Source organism: Euleptes europaea, chromosome 2 (assembly GCF_029931775.1).
Source record: "Euleptes europaea isolate rEulEur1 chromosome 2, rEulEur1.hap1, whole genome shotgun sequence".
Classification (NCBI taxonomy): domain Eukaryota; kingdom Metazoa; phylum Chordata; class Lepidosauria; order Squamata; family Sphaerodactylidae; genus Euleptes; species Euleptes europaea.
The window spans coordinates 44,039,311-44,060,881 of NC_079313.1; the positions used below are offsets into that span (position 1 = coordinate 44,039,311).

The 21,571-nt window shown below is 44.7% G+C and overlaps 1 protein-coding gene across 1 annotated transcript in view; it reads right to left on the reverse strand.

The window, feature by feature from the left end:
• ABCA4 (ATP binding cassette subfamily A member 4) overlaps positions 1–21,571 on the reverse strand; it is a 169,267-nt gene that overhangs the window by 90,734 nt on the left and 56,962 nt on the right. Inside the window, exons 12-16 of the mRNA XM_056844136.1 lie at positions 15,944–16,149; positions 15,241–15,417; positions 11,334–11,556; positions 4,454–4,675; positions 2,079–2,283 (exon numbers count right to left, since the gene is read on the reverse strand). Of these exons, the coding sequence (XP_056700114.1) occupies positions 2,079–2,283; positions 4,454–4,675; positions 11,334–11,556; positions 15,241–15,417; positions 15,944–16,149 (1,033 nt within the window). The remainder of the gene's footprint in view (positions 1–2,078; positions 2,284–4,453; positions 4,676–11,333; positions 11,557–15,240; positions 15,418–15,943; positions 16,150–21,571) is intronic.

Here is a 21,571-nt window from a genome sequence, read left to right on the forward strand (position 1 = left end):
AAATTCTGGCTACGTCTCCACTTTAAGGGTGAGTCCTCTTCTCTCATTCGCCATATGCTCATGGAGTCGTATGCTTCCAATTGGCTCTCACACATTGAAAGCCAAATCAAATCTATTGGCCTGAATTTTGATTCCCTACTCATACTCTCTGACGTAGAAGGCTTCCATATGATAAAACACAGACTTTTAGACATAGGCCTTCAGGATCTATATAGGGCTGCTAATAAAACCTGCTAGCCACTAAACTTGCCCTGACCTGGATGGCCCAGGCTAGCCTGATCTCGTCAGATCTCAGAAGCTAAGCAGGGTCAGCCCTGGTTAGTATTTGGATGGGAGACCACCAAGGAATACCAGGGTTGCTGTGCAGAGGAAGGCACTGGCAAACCACCTCTGTTAGTCTCTTGCCATGAAAACCCCAAAAGGGGTCGCCATAAGTCGGCTGTGACTTGAAGGCACTTTACACACACACACACACACACACACACACAGCCGCTAAACTTAAGGATACCTTTGATGTTTACCAGCCTTCCCCATATCTATCTCATATGTATGATCCATCTTATCGCAGAGCCATCTCCCTAGCTGGGTTTAATGTTTTGACATCATGGAAGATTAAGCAAAATCCCTCAGTCAGTCAGACTTTGTCCCTGTGGCAGTGTGTTGAAACAGTTGTCCATGTTTTATTTTATTGCAGTTTCTATTCAGACATTCGTAATGAACTACTAAGCCCTTTGCATACATGTAGACTGAATGCCTCTGATTCCAGTAATGCTTCCTTTCTTTTGAATAATTGTTCGCCCTATGTTCTGGAGAAGGTAGCACAATTTTTAAAGATTGCTATAGAACGCCACAAATTATTTAAATAGACGGATGTGTTAGCTCACAACACTATCTTATGCAGGTGTCAACCATTTTGTAAGGTTATATCTCAAATATTTATATTTTTACACGCTACCGTATATACAGTGATTTTATGCCAATAAAGGACGATATGACTATGACTGACTGATATATAGAATTTTTTTTGCCGTCAAGTCACAGTCGATTTATGGTGATTCCATAGGGTTTTCAAGTCAAAAGATGTTCAGAGGTGGTTTGCCATTGCCTGCCTCTCCATAGCACCCTTGGTATTCCTTGGTGGCCTCTCATCAAAATACTGACCAGAGTCAACCCTACTTAGCTTCCAAGATCTGACAAGATTGGACTAGCCTGGGATATCCAGGTCTGCATAATACAGCATAATGGGGACTGTATTCTGGTATCAAGAAGCCTACACCTGTTTCTACTGAATTTTAAGGGATGGGAAGATACTAAATTGCTGTATTTAACTTTTCTGAGCTGGAACAGATTGTGAGTAAAAATAAAGACCAAGGTTTCTTGTTCTGCACACAGAAACATCCCAGTGTTAAGTTGCATCATTTTAAAAAAAACTATCTAAAATGAAAATCAATAGTAATGTGTGATCTTTAGCTCTGCAGATAAGATCTTTTGTGATGCTTTGTTTTGACTTGTCAATACACCTATGTGGCTGGCCTGTTTCTTGAAATGCAGGGAAATGCCAGTTTCTCTCCTTCAAATAAACACACTGACTGGAATAAAATGACCCCTAAAGACCCATTTTATGCTCTTCTACACAGCACCAGAACATAGGATGAGGGGCTCCCAGTATTAGTGGAAAGGGAACTCTGCATAGAGGCAGGGAGTGAGTCAGGCTATGCTCCTTCATAGCACTGTTCCAGTGCACAAGGGAATTCCCTGCATTTTATAGCAGCTTGTTGGGGTGGGGGATGCACTACAAATGCACAGGATTGCACTACAGATTTCTCTGTACAATTAAACACTTCAGTCCTAGCAATGTTCATAGGATTTAATCCCAACCAATATGCACTGGATTTTTTTTATTAGGAGGTGGAACGTACGATTTGGCAAGTTCTAACTTTAAACATAGTAACTACTAAGTAGGATCCCCAGTTGTCCATCATTTCTGCTAAATTTCTGGAGACAAGATTTCCCCCCAACAATAACAATAGTTACTATACTGTGACTGCCACTTAAAATGGGCTGAGGGAATACCATACCTGGAAAGACACTATCCAAGTACCAAGTGAACAATCCATAGATAAAAGCATCAAAAAGCATCATCTCTATAGAGAGCAAGAAACTGTACTGATCTCCATCCAGTGGGCTGGTTTGGATGTTATTCCACTGTAGCCCAAGACCTTGCTCTTCATAGCGTGACAAGTACTCTGTACCAAACCCAAAAGCCACGGGGGAAAGCAAGCTCTGGAAGAAATAGTAAAACACCATGAATTTACAATGTGGAATAACTTTATGAAATCAGCAATAAAAAACTTAAGTACTGAATAAAGCCTGTAAATGAATGAAAAGGGGGAAACTAATCAACTAGGGATTGTAAGGAAGGTAGAATTGAATGTTTGTAGAAGAATGATGAAACAGAAAAATGTTTCATCATTCTTTTACAAACATTCCATTCTACCTGCCTTACAATTTTTTTTGAGAATTTCTGTAATTAATTTTGGACTTTACCATGCTCAGCTGCTTCCATTAATTCATGTTAATTTCCCCCCCCAAGCCATGTGGGAGATAAAATGCTCTCTGCGCATGTGTGGGCAAAATTTCCAAGCAATTTCCCCTTTTCTTTAATTATGTGACCATGTACTTGACAGACTAACAGCTCATTCCTGAGCCTTGCAGCGGCTGGAGACAGCGTGGCCGAGGTGCCGTATCCACACCTCCAAAGAGGTTTCCCGGCCACTGCAAGGGTAAAAAAGAGCTTTGAAAAAACAAAACAAAACGGGGAAAATAGCCCCATTGAAAACAGCAATACTGCGCCAACAAAAAGCTGGTGCAGCACCGCTGTGGCAGAGGGGGGTGTTCCCAGCCTGGAAAGGGTTAGGAAGCTGCCTACTGACAGCTCCGCCCTCAGGCTCAGGAATGAGCTGTAACTGTAGGTAGGGCTGTTGGGGGGAAAAATCGGTATAGTTCGGCTTCGGCAAAATTCGGCCCGTTTTTATTCGGGCCGTGCTGAAGTCCGAACTCCCCCGCTTCGGATCCCCGGAAATTTGGGGGGATCCAGAGTTCGGGGGAAAATTAGGCCCCCTGCGCGCCTTCAGGGGGATTCCCTGAAGGCGCGCGGGGGGCCCTTTAAACAGATCTGCGCCTCCCAGCTGGAGGGACCCCCACCAGACCCCCCCACCAGACCCCCCCCAGACCCCCCGGGACTCCCGGGGCTTGCCAGCCGCCCACCAGCCGCCCGCCAGCCCCCCCAGCCCCGCTGGGACTCCCGGGGCTTGCCAGCCCCCCGCCAGCCCCGCCGGGACTCCTGGGGCTTGCCAGCCCCCCGCCAGCCCCGCCGGGACTCCTGGGGCTTGCCAGCCCCCCGCCAGCCCTGCTGGGAGTCCTGACAGGGCTGGGGGGGGGCTTTAAATAGATCTGCGCCTCCCGGCCCTGTCCCCCCACCACCACACCCCTAGTGACCAGAAGATGGCCAAGATGCCCTCCCTCTCATCATCTGCCTAAGGTCGCAGAATCAGCATTGCTGACAGATGGCCATCTAACCTCTTCTTAAAAACCTCCATGGAAGGTTTTCTTCCTGAGGAAGCCTGTTTAACTGAGGAACCGCTCTAACTGTTAGAAAATGCTTCCTAATGTCTGGACGGAAACTCTTTTGATTTAATTTCAAACTGTTGGTTCTGGTCGGCCTTCTTGGACAACAGAAAACAACTCAGCACCATCCTCTATATGACAGCCCCTCAAATACTTGAACATGGTTATCATATCCCCTCTGTCTTGTCCTCTTCAGGCTAAACAGTCTAAACAGTCTCAGTCTTCTCTTCAGGCTAAAGGTCAATTTCGTTTGATTGTCCCTTCTCACACCAGCCCACTGACCCAGATGGCTATTCTTCTGCCCAGCTGTTCCGCTGCATGGGTTCCACAACCCCAGGAATGATCTTTCCAGGGGCTGCAGGAACACAGAGGGACACAAGAAAACTCTGTGTGTCTTCCATGTATGGATGGCTGAATACATGCCAATAAAGGAGATTATGAAAAATAAAATAAAATATTCAAATTTGTATAGTTTGTACAGGTTTTAAAATCCATCTTGTTACAGGCACAGAATCTGGATTGCCTGGGCACATAATTTTGACTTGTAAAAAAGTGCAGTGCCAATGAAACCTTAGTGATCTTGTGGTGCCACTAGGATTATGAAGATTACAAGCAAGGGAAGGATTAAGCCTTGGATCAACTTTTCTTTGCCAGGTGTCAAGTAGTCTTCAGCAGATGCTTACGTATCAAGTTGGAAAAACTGGGAATACTACAAGGATATGAGAAAAATGTTGAAACGGTAAGCAGCTAGGAAGTGACACAGAGCCTGAGAGGAGACGCCTTAGGTCACAGGCTTCCTGAGAGGGGAGGGGGTAAATTTTCTCACCACAATAATCTTGATTTCAACAGTCAGCCGGTCCTGCCAGGCAAAACAGACAATGTGGGGCAAGTACAACGTGAAGTAGATAACTCCGCTGCAGGCGGCTGCCAGATTAGCCTTGGAGAAGAAGGTGCTGAGCAAGAAGCATTGCATGATGCTGGCTGTGGTGAAAGTCAGCAGGAACAGGAAGAGGAGGCAGGGGTTGCTATAGTGAAGCACTTTGCCACACTGAAAAGAAACAACCAAAGAAGAGATCTGGTTAATTGGTGTCTCTAGTTAAGGGCAGAGGTCAGATCATTTCTCAGCGGCACTTACTGATCCGTGGCTAGCTGTTCCTCCTAGTTAGGCATTTGAATCATAGTCAGAGTCCGATGAGACAATATGTTAAATGCAAGTTGGATTGGGGAGAACCTCAACCCAATTTGTGTCTAACATGTGATCCAGGACTCACCTTAAAAATAGTGTGTGTGTGGGGGGCTGGCTTCTGAGTAGGGCGTGGTGGCAGGAAGTGCTTCAGCATTCCCTTCCTTCCACCCCACATGTTTTGGCTTGAAAAAAATGAGAAAGCTGCAAACCTATCAGGCTAGCAGATCTAATGGCTTCTTCAAGGCCCATGCATTATTTTTTTGGGTCCAGTGAAAACTTGTAATGCCCCCACTACCACTACTATCCATCATCCCATTCATAGACTCTCATGAGCTATGAAAAAAGTTTGTTTTAATTCTGAAATACCTGTTACATACTCTACATTTCTGGAAAATGCCCAGGTTTGCTACTTTTAATAATAACACCCAGCTTGAGGGTCCTATTTTATAACTTTTTGGTCATTAAAAAGGGATTATCCTGACAGTGTCTTGATTTTTTTTATTCTAATGGACCAACGTGGCTGCAAACATTAGGCCAATTTCTTTAAAGTTTTCGTTCTATGGCCTTTTTCATCGGAAAAACATAAATGAGGACCCCAAAGGCAATGTCTCTTGCAAGGGTACACACAATGGACAAGATGGCCAGGTGGCTTAACCATTCTTGCATAGGGTTACCAACTCTGGGTTGGAAATTCCTGGAGATTTGGGGGGTGGAGCCTTCGGTGGGCTAGGTTTGGGGAGGGACGCGACCTCAGCAGGGTATAATACCATAGCGTCCACCCTCCAAAGCAGCCATTTTCTCCAGGGGAACTGATCTCTGTCATCTGTAGATCAGCTGTAATTCTGGGAGATCTCCAGGTTCTTTCTGAAGGTTGGCAACCTGGATGTGTGTGTGTGTGTGTGTGTGTGCAAGAGAAAGAGAATTAGACACAAACATATATTTGGGGCCTGCTAAGGTTGCCAACCTCCAGGTACTCCTGCTATTGTAATGCCCAGATATAAGGGCTGGTTTCGAACACTATGTATTCATACGCACACACATGGAAGCTTTGGGAAGTTGGCATCCGGGAGCCATGAACCAACAAATCATGCTCTCTGTGCTTGGCACGGCCTCTCACCAGTAGAGAGCTCTGAATTACGTTCACCTTCAGGAATGTGGTTTCTGGTTACGGAGCTCACAAGATCAGGCACTCGCTAAGTGACGCCTTCGGCCAATATCTATAGGTTATGCTAAATAGAGTAAAGTAGACACTTAATGTGCATTGGTGCTTTTGTGTATCAATCTGCTTGTCGGCAGCCATGGGCCTGCCCCATGCGAATGCATAAATGATACTGACTTTCCTTTGTTTCTCGGGTGAGTAACTCTGCATCTTATTTGTGGGTTATTTCACCCCAGGGTCTCTGTTTAGCTAAATAAAGAACTGTTGCTCTTTGTAACCTCCCCCTAGTTGTCTTCATTGGACTCTATAAGACAACCAGGGCACTTCACTATTACAACTGATCTCCAGCCAATAGAGAACATGCCTGCTTTGGCAATTGGACTCTATGGCACTGAATTCCCTCCCCAAACCCTGCCCTCCTCAGGCTCTGCCCCAAAAATCTCCAGGTATTTCCCAACCCAGAGCTGGCAACCCTAGAGTCTGCAAATCCTACCAGAGGAAACAGCAGCACTTGTTCCCACTGTCTTACGATGCTTTGCCCCTCCTATTAGTTGTCCCTCCCACCTGTCGACACACAAGGAACCCCTGGGACTTGTACTTCTTGATAGGACAGACCATGTCAAATAGAGGAAAATAAATCTCTCTGTCCCTCAGTCTCACTAACACAGACTGCACAGTCCCAGTTTACCTATTTAACTATGATTTACCCATGGTTTTACCCTAGAGTTTCTGGCAATTCCTAGAGAGGCATTGTGTCACTTCCAGGTTTGCCCAGGAAGTGGCATCATTCCATAGACCCAACATCGATTTCTTTATTTTACTGTTCTCCTGCCCCTGCTCAGAGCTGAGGGCGGGTAATCCCCTACCACGCTGGGGGCCTGGCAACCCTACTAACACTTGTTTTGATTGGCTCCAGCAAATCTAACAAGAGAGCTGGACAATAGCTACATGGAAATAAGTTTCTATAAATATCACCCCAGGCACGATCTCCAGTTTACTCTCTGGTTTTTTTCCTCATAGTAATGGGGATTGCAGCTAGGACTGCTGCTGGGCCCCTCTGGACTTCTGGGTCCCAATAAAGTATACCTCCCCCATGTGGGGGCCCTGGGCTTCATTACAATGAGATAGTTGCAGACTATTTTTAGCTTTGTGCAACAACTGCGTTTTTGTTTGTGTGGGCCTTCCTTTAAGGATCGCATGCTCAAGCACCATGGCCAATCCCTGCTGTCCACATGCTTGGGCATATTAGGGACAATAATAAATAATGCCAACCTAAGTTTTGCTATTTGAATTGTGCAGTACGTTAGGTAGTACAGCTTTATCTTCAGAGAAGCTGCTGCAATGTCCTTTACTGCAAGAGAGTGTGGGTGAATTTTGAAAGCAACTGCCTCTCATCAGTCATCAAGCTCTTGCACAATTGTGCATAGATATTGGCTATTGGAAAAGTATCATTCACCACCACATTCCAGTAGCTGAATTTGCAGCCACCCTCTGCAGACTACTTTGTTATGAACTCAAATCAGCCCACTGGTTTTCCAATTTTGTGGCATTTGGGAAATGCATGTTTATAGCAGGGCTGAAATTTTGTTCTTCTCCCACCTCTTTGTTTTGCTTAAAGCAGTCTTAGGCCATTTATGCTTTGAAGGATTTGCCGCTCTGCAGACGCACATTTTTCTGATCTGAAGCATAAATGGGCTTATTGCCCTGAAGAACTCCCAGGAGTAGGAGGAGTAAATAAAATCAATGAAGAGGGCACTTGATCTTATCTGCTTTTTTTTAGTTGTTGTTATTGTCATTGGTTTCCCCCCCAATAAAATAAAAAAATATAAAAGAAAAAAAATCAATGAAGAAGTCACCACGAAAATGTGGACCGTCAGAGTCCCTCCACACTGAAAACGTTTCTCTGTTTAATTGGCTGACAAGGAGCACCCAGCGCCCCTAGTTGGCTCCTGGCCCCCTCCTCCCCTCAGCTGTTGGGCATTGCAGTTGTCTAGGAATTATTTTGGGTCATTGTGTTGACCTGAGGATTTTTTGGCCAAGTCTTTTTGTTCCTTTTTTAATCAAAATAATTGATTGCTGATCTCCAGTTTTCTGGGGATCTCCCCCCACCCATGGTGAACCTCTCTCTTTCCTTGCTTGGACACTTGGCATGAAAAGCAAAACAAAAAAGAGACCTGTGGGAAAGAAACACCACAAAGTGTTAACCAGGAACAACCAACAAAAAAAAATCTCCAACATTTTTTTTTTAGAACCATCTTCTTCTGCAACGAACTCTCATTTCCAGTTACAGCAGGGTTTTTTTTTGCAAGCTGCAGACGTGGAAAGAGAGAGAAAAGGTGGAGGGAGTTGCGAGAGGGGAAAAAAGCCCAGATGCTAAAGGCAAATAGACCCATAGCAGCAGCCACCCGCGGTGCACCGACGAGCCCCCGATCAACTCTTCTGCAAAGGGGGACGCGCTTTGTCTTCTGTACATTGGAGCAGAGGTTGCAAAGGGGTTGGAGGAGAGTGAGGGAAACAGCCATGTTGCAGCAGCATTAAGCAAGCAGCAGCAGCTGTGGGAGAGAAGCCTGCGCCCCGCCACCTTTTGCCAACCAGCAAACTGGCTCACCTGCTCATTAGCCAGAGCAGCCCCCTCACACCTGGCAGAGTGCCCCCTTTTTGGGGCATCCGATCTAGCAATGAACGGCTCCAACCTGCCCACCAGTCCCTTGGCCATGGAATATGTTAAATAGGAGAAGGAGGGAGGGAGAGGCAGGGAAACAGGCAGCGGTGGTGGACATGGGGTGGGAATTCTCCAGTGGGGAGCCGCAGCAGGTTTTTTTCTTTTATGGTGGGGCGGGAGGCCAGCTCCCTTCCTGAGATCTTTATGCTCTTGACCAAAATGGATTATCTGGGAAGGCTTGGATGAGGTTGGGACAAGTGAGAATGGGTGGGGGAAGAGAAAACCCAAAACGTCTACTATTCATGGATTTTTACATATTTTGCTTCGTGGTGGGTCCAGGACAAAGTTTAAAATCATGATAAAACAGGTCCCTGGAAAAGCGGGACAAGTGTGTGGTGGCTGCAGGGTGACCCCTGAAGGTCAGAAAGTTCATGAATAACTCAAAAGAAGACCTGGGGCAGTTCCCTGGGGATCGTGCAGCAAATAACCAAGCACAAATGTCCTTAGAGTCACGCATTTAACTGAGGCAGGAAGCAAATTTCTTCTTCTTCTTTAAAAAACTGATTGGTTAGAACAAATTCTCCTCCTCTCCTTTCCCTATCTCAAACACTGATGGGTGTGGAAAAACACCATCTGTATGGTCAAGGAAAATTTCAGCTGGCTTACTGCACTGTTGTTTTTTCTACAGTGGGACTGTGCATTTGGCCACTGCATAACACAGACGTCCAGAAAAGGCTGCTGAAGGTGACCTTCTAACAAAAGTTCTCTCTTGCAAGTGACCCAGTTAATTAATTTTGGATGACTGAAGGGCTGTACGTAAATTTTCTTGGACTCAACAGCCAGTAGGGTGTAGTGCTGGACTAGGATCTTGGAGACCCAGGTTCGAATCCCCCACTCTGCCATGGAAGTTTACTGGATGACCTTGAGCCAGTCGCAAACACTCAGACTAACCTACCTTGCAGAGTTGTATGGGGACAAAATACAGGAGACGACAACTATGTAAGCCACCTTGGGTCCCCAATGCAGAGAAAGGTGGGGTACACATGAAGAAAATAAATAAAAATGATCCCCTTACCGTGAACAATGGGGATCTCAGCAATATAGACTTACGGACAATGCAGTTGTATACAGTTACTCCAGTTTAAACCCATTAATCTCAGTGGGTTTAGACTGGAGTAACTCTGTATAGGATTACACTGTTAAATTAGTAGAAGAGAGATTTGTTCTTTACTCCTAGGCCTCTTATCCATGGTCATTTTTTGACAGGAGTTATAAGACTGATAAGATACCACAAGTGTTGCTGCACCCCATTTTGGGTGTGTGCTTGCTCCCAAACAGCAGTAATTATTAGCATTAAGAAGTATTATACTTGCGCAAGGATGCATGCTGCACCAGAGTGGCAATTATAGCACTATATACACCACCAAGTACTACAGCTGTTAGATCACTTGTGATGTTTACTGATATAAAAGAATGTGCTAGCCATCAGTGCCTGTGATTATAATGCCGGTGCTCTATTGCCAGTAGTAATCTTGTAGTTTGCTAGTGCGTAAGGTGGAGTTCCTACTCTCCTAGTTATTACTGTGAGATAACAAAGTATTGCCAGTTCTATTCTCTTACCACTGGCGTTATTTGGTCATATATATGGGGGTAAAGAGCTTAAAGTGTTGGATAACTATTTGCCCCACTGGGGTAATCTCCATGTACTGAGGAGCTGCATATAATGAGGCCAATAGTGCCACCCTCAGGGCTGTTTCTGGATGGAACAATGGAAGACTCAAAGCCCCCTCTCCCTACATGCTGCAGTCCTGATCTAAATCATCCCATACATACCTGGGAACTCACAGTGCCTATCTAATTGCCAGGACACAGGGAGGACAAGAGAAAAACATGTCATTTGGCACTGAGTAGACACTTGAACCTCTCAGTTCCACATTGTCTGCTTTATCACATGCCTTTGTGTCTGTCTCAACAGAATCAGCAGTCAGGAGACTTCTCTGTGAGAGATGGGGGGTGAAAGACAGAGTTTGGTTGTCCCCGAGGCCTCATCTGTGCAGTCATTTCCAACATGAGGGCTATTCTGCATTTTGTAAACCACTGACTGTTCAGCGTATATGGAGAAGCAGAGAGAGACTTGGAAGTCTAAGCAGTCAAAAGATAAGGCCGGACTCTGCAAATGCAGCAGCTGAAGGTGGAATAGCTTAGAAAAATAAACACAAATACGAGGGGGACAGCGCAGCACCACATCCACATGTGTGGGCACACTGAAGAACTTATTTCAAACCAAGCAAATAGGGAGTTGTGAGAAATGAGTCAGAGGGATAAAGATGATTCACACTGAGGTTTTCTCATTAAAAGACCTGGGCTTGGACTTTTCTTGAAGCGACTGCAATGTTTAGAACGTGACCTGTCAGCCTAATCCAACCTGAGGCATTTGTCATGAAGGCAGTCTTGGGAGTCTCAAGTGAATTTATCTCTCTCCTGTCAACTGTTGATGCTGCCTTTGGGGGCTTCTTAGAGGCATGTGCTGACTTCTACGCTCTCAAAACAACCCAGGTCTCCAGTGTGTCTCCTCTTCTTATGTATAGCTCCTATTGTTTGCTAGCAACCTAATACCTACCTGCCATGCAAGTGTGAAATGGCACGTCTGAGCCTTCCAAAAAGAAAAAGAAAAATCTCCCACCCCAGGTGATGCTTACCATAATGAGTGCTGTCAGGAGAAACGTGCTCACAGCCATCATGATAAAGCTGTCAAGGAACCATGTGAACCAGATCACCCCACTGGTGACCCCCCTGTTCTTCAGTGCCTCCTTTAGTCTCATTTCTTTCTCCAGCACGATGCTCTTTACTATCATGGAGACAGAGTAGATCCAAGCCAACACCATGAAGATGGGGAAGGAACGGTTAAGAGTAATCATGAAGCTGCCCAGAGAAAGAAACGAAACACAGGTAAAATAAGTTGTTGTCAAGAAGCAATAGGAAAAGTGAGGAAGGACATAGATAAGCTAAAGATTTGTCATTCCCTCTTTCCAGAGAACCCTGGGAATTGTAGCTTTGTGAGGGCTGGCTGGGGATGAAGAATTCTGAGCACCTTTCCTATGTTATAATTTTGGGGCTTTTTTTTGGACGAAACCATGAATATTATGTTGGCATAAAATCTATTAATGTCTGTAGTAGACATACCCCTTGTTAAGATGCAGCAGTGATTTTTAAAAAGAAACTACTTGCCTACTTCAATGGCTAAAGCTTTTAAAAGCATCCAGAAGGGAGCGGTATTTAAATCCAATAGGATTTTGTTCTAGTCTTTACTCTGAAAATCCTAGGTTGTAGTTACTGTAACAGTCAACTGAAGTGCGTATATAGCAGAGAAATAAGCAGTATGTTTTAGAAGCACAGACTATCAACAGCTTCCATCTTTTTTGGAGCCCTCTATAAATTAATTTAAAAAGCAGAGCAAGGGGAAGCAATAGAAGCTATACGTAAGGTTCCCAACCTCCAGGTGGGGCCTGGAGGTCTCCTGCTATTACAACTGACCTCCAGACAATAGAAATTAGTTTCTCTGGAGAAAATGGCTGTTTTGGAGGATAGACTCTATGGCATTCTACCCTGCTGACGCCCCTCCCCTCCCCAAACCCCACTTTCCCCAGGCTCCACCCCCAAAATCTCCAGGAATTTCCCAACTCAGAGCTGGCATCCCTAGCTATACATCTCACACCAGTGTTACAACAGATAACTTCATCCATGCTAACAGAACAACAAATATCAGTTGGTTTCCATTGTTCACACTCTTCTTCTAACACCCTTCATCCAAGAAGCCCAGGGCAGCATACATAGTTCTCCATTTTCTATTTTATCTTCACAAGAAGCCTGTATGGTAGGTTAGGTTGAGAGTATGGTTGGCACAAAGGCACCTACTGAGCTTCATAGCACCACCTAATTTTAGTGCCAAATAATGAGCTGCTGTGAATATCTTACAAATAGGACTGACTGTTCTTTTACCACTTCTCACAGGTTCCAGGACTTATTCTGAGGTCCACTAGGCAATTATTGACAGAATTCTCTAACCAGTTACCATTCCTAAATACCAAATCTAGAGGCAGATTCTTCCCCATGCAAGCCTACGTCCCTGAGCTGATAAAATAATGTTTGTGCATGGAGATGTAACAGTTAAAGAGGAACAAAAGTAAACCTACATCATGTGTTTATGGGGGTTATCACCAGGGATGGGACAATGATTTGGAGCCAAAGGTAAAAATCATGGCTGAATGGCATCAGCTGGATAATGAAGGAGCCGGTAAGAATGGACAAAGGTAGAAGATTTTTTTGCCCCAGGCTAAAGCTGATGAATGAATTTGCTACTGAACAGGTAAAGAAAAAGGAATATCCTGAGACTGAGCATAGGTACTGTAATGAAGAGAACAAATATATGTTGCCAGTAGTCAATATCATACTCCTTGGAGAAGAGGTTTTTTAAAAATGACATATAGAAATCTGAGATCGCTGCACATTGCTTTGTGGTAAAGCTACCCCACCAAACTCCATTTCAAAACACTGAGCTACAAGACACATTTATTTTATAGTATAACTTACCATTGAAATGGCAGCCTTGGAGAATAACTGAGTTTATAATGTTGTCATAACAGAGTACTTTACTGAAAAAGTAAGATGTATTGTGGACTATGGGAGCAACCCTAAGCAGGTCTACTCAGAAGTAAGTTCATTTAATGAGGGTTGTGTGTGTGTGTGCTCAAGTCGGAGCCAACTTATGGCGACCCCTTATGGGGTTTTCATGGCAAGAGACTAACAGAGGTGGTTTGCCAGTGCCTTCCTCTGTATAGCAACCCTGGACTTCCTTGGTGGTCTCCCATCCAAATACTAACCAGGGCTGACCCTGCTTAGCTTCTGAGATCTGACGCGATCAGGCTAGCCTTGGCCATCCAGGTCAGGGTTTAATGAGGGTTACTCCCAGGAAAATGCTCTTTAGGATTGCAATGTATGAAAATCAACAGGATGCTTGTAGTGCACACAATGTTACCTGAGCATATTTCAGAGCTGCTTCACACATGACATGGGAAAATTGATGTATACTAGTATGTGTGAATAACCTGCAAAAGTCTACTTTATCATAGCTTTTTTTCCCCCTGTCAAGTCACACCTGACTTATGGTGACCCCATAGGGATTTCAAGGCAAGAGACGTTTAGAGGTGGTTTGCCATTGCCTACCTCTGTATCACCCTGATATTCCTTGAAGGTCGCCTATCCAAATACTAGCCAGGGTCAGGAATGAGAGTGTGTGACTGGCCCAAAGTCACCCATCAGACTTCCATGGTGGAGTGGGAATTTGAACCTAGGTTTCCCAGGTCCTAGTCTGACATTAGGAGGGGGCATGGCTTAGAGGCAAACAACTTTTACAATGGAATTATGAAATATTATAAAAGTAGGATCTCCTCTCATATTATGCTGCTTACAGAGATGTCACTGTGCATAAGCATTGTGCTGTTTTGAGACAACCAGTAACGGGTCTTAAGAACCCTTCATTCTGTGGAACAGAGAGAGACCTAGGGTTGATGATGACAGATGGTAACTCAAACGTATGTGAAACCTTTAGAGAAAGCTTCACCCTCTCTGTTCCCTCTCTCTTTAATGTGAAGGAGTCCACTCACATGTTGTGATTGCACATCATGGGTCCCACAGAGCAGCACAGACAGCCAAGCCCCAACAAATCCCATGCAAAACTGGGAGCTCAAGACTGCAGATGTGTTACTTCTGCTGGAACTTTAAAATCTCCTGGCCAGAAATGTAGAAGTGCCAATGGTAGCCCTGGTGGTATGATATCTGGTAGTCTAGCTTTCTTAGGGCTTGCTGGAGTTCAGCTGCTTGCACCACATGTAAAGACATGAAAGATCTTACAAAATCCTGTTATGTTTCTGGACAGCAGCACTGATTCAATTTCAGTTTCAAAACCTTTGATGCCATAAAAGCAAAGAGAAAAGCAGAATAATATAATATCATACAGTACCGATCAAAATCAGTACAAATTCGGTAGTAAAATTCCGCAACAAACGCCATGAACAAAATAGGCAATAAAATGGACTATTATTTATCGGTACGAAGAGCCTTTGGCAAAAATATTTGCCAAATATTCGGCAACTGCAGCACTGATTCTCTTATTGGGTTCTTTTAAAAAGCCAAAGGAGTTTTTGTTTTTGTTGTTAATTAGTACTCCCCCCTTTTTCATTCCACGGGAAAGGAATCTCATCTATAAACTTTGCAACTTCTTTTGCATTCTGTTGCTGTTAATGAATCAATGGAAGGTTTTTATTCCAGTGGAAATCACAGACCTCTATGTTGCTCTCTCTTTTAGGTATTTTAAAAAAACCTACAGTGCTTTGTTTTTTGTTCAGGCCTCCTTATTGCAGGCTTAATGAGGGCAGCACAATCCCTGACTCCTTCGTGAGAATTTGCCTAATGCCTTCATCCTGGGATTTCTCCAGCTTTTCAGTAAGATCAAAACCAAAGCTTCCCAGCATCCTGTAAACTCTGGTGTCCCAGCCAGCCAGCCACCTAGTTAGTTCAGAGAGTGTCACCAGGGCTGCATTTACTTACACATCGTCTACAAAGCATGGATAGGGCATTTGTTGCAGGTAAATTCCTGAAGGCACTTCAGTACTGGTTTGGGTTTTGATAATGCCATGTTCAATCATATCTTGTAGATAGGCAAACCCTCCCCAGATGTAACGTAAATCATCCACCGGGTCAGCTCTTGGACCAGGATCCCAGTACCTGTGAAGGAAAATCACATACTCAGCCAGGAACCTGATGGGGGAATTTGATTCTGACCAGTGCTTTTTTATTATTTACAGTTCTGAAATGCACCATTCAGAATTAAAAGGAGGCAACATAACCTTGCTGTGACCTACTGCTATACCTTACTTGATAAGACTTCTCTTTCTGCTATATCATGAGGATGGACTAGAAATAAATTCAGCTTTGTATCAATATGTAAAGCTGTACGGTATCTGCATGCACCTATCTGTTTGAAATTCTCCTTTGATTCAGTGGCAACTCTACCATCAGGCAGGAGCTTTTGAAACATCAGTTATTTAGTTTATCGTTATATGGTTTCCACACTAAGGCCAGGCTTAGCACTAGAACCCTACTTGGATATTCTGTGTCAGGATCCAAAATGACTTGAGGCAGCAGTGCTCTGGTTTTTTACACTCTGGCTCTTACCACCTTGTTCTTAGAACCAAATGGCACACAAAGACTTGGGTCATACACACATTGTGAGATGAGAGGAAGCCATCACCTGTCTTTGATTTTGTTTGTTTTCTGCACTGCGTCGATATCCATACGTATCTTGTATGTCACATGAGCTGGCAGCTGGTTGGTTCCTATGTTCAAGTTAGGAAAGACAACACCTGCCCAAAATTTGTTTTCCTCCAGAAGGTAGACAGCACGATGAATGAGCTGAGCTTCATCAGCATAGCCTTCAAATTTATCAAGGGTCAAGCACTGTGGAAAGTTATAAAGGTGGAGGATGTTAGAATAAGTCAGTCAGGCATATACACTGGGAATATAAAATGACAGCCCCCTTGGGATGATCCAGGCATCCAATGAGGAAAACAGGTTCAATATAATTGTATTCCTTCTTACTCTAAGAACTGGAAGAACTGCCATGTCTTCCCTCATACAACCAGGAGACTCATGCACTCAGCTGGAAATAGTCTTCTGGTGGTCCCTCGCCCAATGACTATCCGGCTGTCCTCTACCAGGGCCAAAGCCTTTTTGGTGGTTGCCCTTGCCTGATGGAACTCTCTGTCTAATGAGACCTGAGCACCACAGGACTAAGCTCAATTCCACAGAGCTTGTATGACGGAGATGTCCCATCAAGCTTATGGTTGAGGGCAGAGATAGTGTCATACACTGGCTGGCCTCCCTCGCTGGACACTCCTTTGGACTCCCCCATTTTATCTGAAGTCTCCTCTAGTCATCTTACTATCACCAGCACCATTACATGTTCGGTTTTATTGAGTACCGCTGGAAAATATAGATTTTAATATAATATGCAGGATGAAATTAGATATGGGCTCAGTCTTTTAGTTAGGTTTATAATATATGGATTTTGATACTGAGTATTTCTGTATGTTTTTATTCAATTTTATCTTATATTTACTGTATTTACTATATTTACTGTTCAAAAATCAAAACAAGATCAAAAAGGGGGGGGTAGGGAGGCCAGCACAGATGACACCTGTGGCTACCCTCAATTGTAGGCCTGGTGGAATAACTCCGTCTTACATGCCCTGCGGAACTCTTTAAGGTCTCGCAGGGCCCTGATGTTACTGGGAAGGAAGTTCCACCAGACCGGAGCCAGGGCTGAAAGGCTCTGGCTCTCATCGAGGATAGCTGCACACTCCTATGGCTTGGGACCATCAACAAGTTGTTATCTGTAGAACATAATGTCCTTTGGGGGGTGTACCAGAAGAGGCAGTCCCGAAGGTACAAAGGTCCCAGACTGTGGAAGGCTTTAAGGGTCAAAACCAGCACCTTGAACCTGAGCCAATACTCCAGTGCAGTTGGTGCAACACTGGCTGTATATGTTCCCATAAGGAACCTCGCTGCAGCATTTTGTACCAGCTGGAGTCTCCAGATCAGCTTTGAGGGCAGCCCTATGTAGAGTGAGTTACAGTAATCCAGTTTAGAGGTGACCGTTGAATGGATCACCATGGCTAGGTTAGGGAGGGAGAGATAAGGTACCAACTGCCGGGCCCGGCGGAGATGGAAAAAGGCCACCTTGGCCACAGCTGTGACCTCAGCCTCCACTAACAAGGACGCATCAAGGATCACACCCAGACTCCTGATGGCAAATGCAGGTGTTAATTGCAGACCATCAAGAGCCGGGAGCTGGCACCCTGCCCTCAAGCCACCCTGACCGAACCATAGGACCTCCGTCTTTGATTGATTTAGTTTCAGTTGGCTTTTCTTCAACCAATCAGTCACGGCAATCTGGCCAGTGTGTCTGGGGTGGAATCCGAATGGCTGTCCATCAACAGATAAAGCTGGGTGTCATCAGCATACTGATGACAACCCAACCTGAAACTCTTGACAATCTCTGCAAGGGGGCGCATATAGATGTTAAACAACATGAGAGAGAGAAGACTGCACCCTGTGGTACCCTGCTCACCAAAGAATGTTGCTGCAATACCACTTTCCCAAGTGCCACCCTCTGTCCCCAACCCTGAAGGAAGGAGCGCAGCCATTGATGGGCTGTGCCCTGGATTCCAACGTCAGCAAGGCTAAAAGATCATGATCGACCATGTTGATAGATCGAAGAGTATCAGCAGACCCGACCCGCCTCAATCCAGCTGTCAACGGAGATCGTCTGTGAGGGCGACCAGAGCCGTCTCTGTCCCATGGCCAGGGCGGAAACTTGACTGGAATGGGTCCAAAGCCAATGTGTCATCCAGAAAACCCTATATTTGCTCAGCGACTGCTCTCTCAACTACCTTGCCCAGGTACAAAAGGTTCAAAACCGGGCAGTAGTTGGAAAGATCTCTAGGATCTAAAGATGGCTTCTTCAAGAGCGGTTGTACCACTGCCTCTTTCAAAGAAGAACAAAGTAGGAGACAAGGAGAAGAAACAAAATTACCTAGTTAAAGGTTGTGTGTGTATGCATGTGCTTCAATATACAAGCAGCCACGGGAGAACTGCAAACTGAGCAGGTACCAGAGACCCAGTTCACTACAGGGAAACGGGAGATGGTTCCGTTAGTTCCATTTTTATTGCATTTATTTAGATATTTACACCTCACTTTTCTGCCTGATAAGGTCCAAAAACAACTTACCACATAATTCTCCCCTCCTCCATTTCATCCTCACAACAACCCTATGAGTTAAATTTTGTTAGTCTTTAAGGCGCTACTGGACTCTTGCTCTTTTCTACTCCTATGAGGTAAGTTAGTCCAAGAAAGAGTGGCCCAAGGAACTAAGGTTCCCAATGAGCTTCCATGACAGAGCAGGGATTTGAACTTGGAATTTCCAGATTCTAGACTCTTAGCTACACCATGCTGGCTCTGACTTGAAAACAGAAGGAACTGAAGGAATTGAAATAATGTCAATCACCCTTTGGGCTGCCAGGCCCAGCCTGGAAATCAGCTGGACCGGGGGGGCAGGGGGCGGGAGCGGGGGTGGTGTCAGCGCAGTGTGACAAATTTGCAGGTTTTCCCCAGAAGTGACATCAGTAGTCCAGGGGAGTGGCACTCCTAGTCCAACCCATTTCACTCATTTTCCAGCTATAAACTAGAAGGTCCTCTTCAGCCAGAGAGGTGTAGTGGTTAAGAGCGGTGGACTCTCATCCGGATAACTCAGTTTGATTTCCCACTCCTCCACATGAGCAGCGGACTCTAATCTGGTCAACTGGGTTTGTTTCCTCACTCCTACGCATGAAGCCTGCTGGGTGACCTTGGGCTAGTCACAGTTCGCTCCAAACTCTCTCAGCCCCACCTACTTCATGAGGTGTCTCTTGTGAGAGGAAGTGGAAGTGAAGGAGATTTGATTCTCATTAAAAAGGTAGAGAAAGTCGGCATATAAAAACCAACTCATCTGCTTCTTCTCCATTGTCTTTTCTCAAAGAAGCCTTAAGAACTCACAGTACGGACAACAGCTCACCAGCTCCTTCTGTTCCTCCATTGTCACAAAAAATCCATTGATCCAGAATCTCAGACAAGGACAAGGTCCCACAAGGATATGTGTGGTAGCAGTAGTAGTATATCTGTTTTGCTATTTCTCATATATCATGGGCAGAGGGTCATTTTGCACCATAAGAAGCAAAAACCTAATACGTCTGGCAACATAACTTAGGAATAGGGTTGCCAGCTCTGGGTTGGAAAATACCTGGAGATTTTGTGGGTGGAGTCTGGGGAGGGCGGGGTTTGGGGAGGGAAGGGACTTCAATGGGGTATAATGCCAAAGAGTCCACCTTCTAGAGCAGCCTTTTTCTCTAGGTGAACTGATCTCTGTCGCCTGAAGATCAGTTGTAATAGCAGGAGATCCCCAGCCACCACTTGGAGGCTGGCAACCCTACCTAGGAAAGGTTATAGCTGTAACTCCATTATAACTGTAATGGAGGAAGTCATGTTGCTGTGATTTGTTTAATGAGGCTACATACACTTTTACAAACAAAGTGAATGAACTGGCAGAAGCATTTTCCCCTGTATGATCTGTAGGGCATGCTGACCTCCTCTACCAAACTACATCTTGCAATTAGATAAAAACCGGCTATCTTCCCTGACCCTAGACTCATAATAGCCATTTCCTCCCCCAGGAACTGGGAGGCATTTAATTTTTTTTTTAATTGGCACTAGAATATCATTATAACAATATATTGTTGTAACAATATGTCTAGCAGGTTCTCTTTTTTAAATGCAAGTCTCTATCCCCTTGAAGAGATATAAGGAAACCTCTAGAAGAACTGGGAGACTAGATGGACCACTGATCGGATGCAGCAGGGCTCCTCTTATGTTCTTATGAAAGGGGCATAGATTCACAAGGGAAGGGGCTACATACTTATCTAAAGTTACAATGGTATATCAATATAATTATATTCTAATACCAATTATTATTATTTTTAATTGCAAATGCCCTGGTGGCCCAGAAGAGGGGGTGGCCACTGTTGGGGGACTCGGGCAGGGATGCTGCAGCAAAACCTGCTACGTGGAAGCCCCATCGCTGCTGTCCTTTATCTGCAGTTGCATCCGCAATGGAGAAACCACAAAATCCTATCCCCATGTAAAAGCCACCCTGTGCTCTTCTGAAGCACCACCTGCTCCAACAAAGTGGAGGAAAGCCAGGTTTGACTGTTTGCTTTGAGCAAGAAGCTAGTGGCTGCCAGGAAACGCACTGGTAGACATTTTGACAATGACAGGCGCTATGTGAGGAATCACTGCACTACACCACACTGGGTTTCAGATTAAATAAGCCAGTGTTCTACAGGAGTTAAGAGCATACATTTACTGGGTGGCCTAAGGTGTGTCACTACAACATTATTTAATAGCATTTATATAACACTTCAGAGCGTTCAAAGAACATTACCACTACAATTTTTGCAACAACTTTGTAAACTAGTCTAGTTTGCAAATTCAGGGGCGTGTTGAGAGACAAAGCCTTGCTTAAAGCATCTAGTGAGTTCATGTGGCAGAAGTGAGATGTGAATGGTGTCTTTCCTGGTTCACTGCTCAGTCTTGTAGATAGTTTGCTATCTAATTTTCTAATTGGTTAAATCACTTCAATATGTATTATCCTAGTAATTCTAACAACTCTAAAAGGTATGTCAGTGTTTTTATGCATATATTAAATGTGGCGGGGGTCTAAGGTAACAACTTGTCCAAAGCCCCCCATTCCCAGTGAGTTCATGATGGAGCTGAGATTTAGCATGACAATTTCCACTTAGAGAACTGTGCCACATTTGTTCTTAAAACAGACATGCCCCAATTCAGCCTTCATGTAATGGCATTTAACAAACATGTCAGTGCAAAAAAATACAGTATTTACTCAAAAGGACTACAACCCTGAATGTCATATGACCCCCCCTTTAAAATGTTATACATTTTATACACCACATCCTGATGTTTACTAGGCAGACTGCATTTACTAGACAGGCTATGTTTATGGGGTGGTTTGCCATTGCCTCTCCCAGTTATCTACCCTTTACCCCAACAAGCTGAATACTCATTTTACCGACCTCAGAAAGATGGAAGGCAGAGTCAACTTTGAGTGGGCTACCTGAAACTGACTTCCTTCCGTCAGGATGGAACTCAGGTTGTGAGCAGAGCTTGGACTGCAGTACTGCAGCTCACCGCTCTGCGCCACAGGGCTCCTTTTTGATGGTATACCTGGGAACAAATCTAGACATCTTGCATTTCAGTAAATGTAGCAAC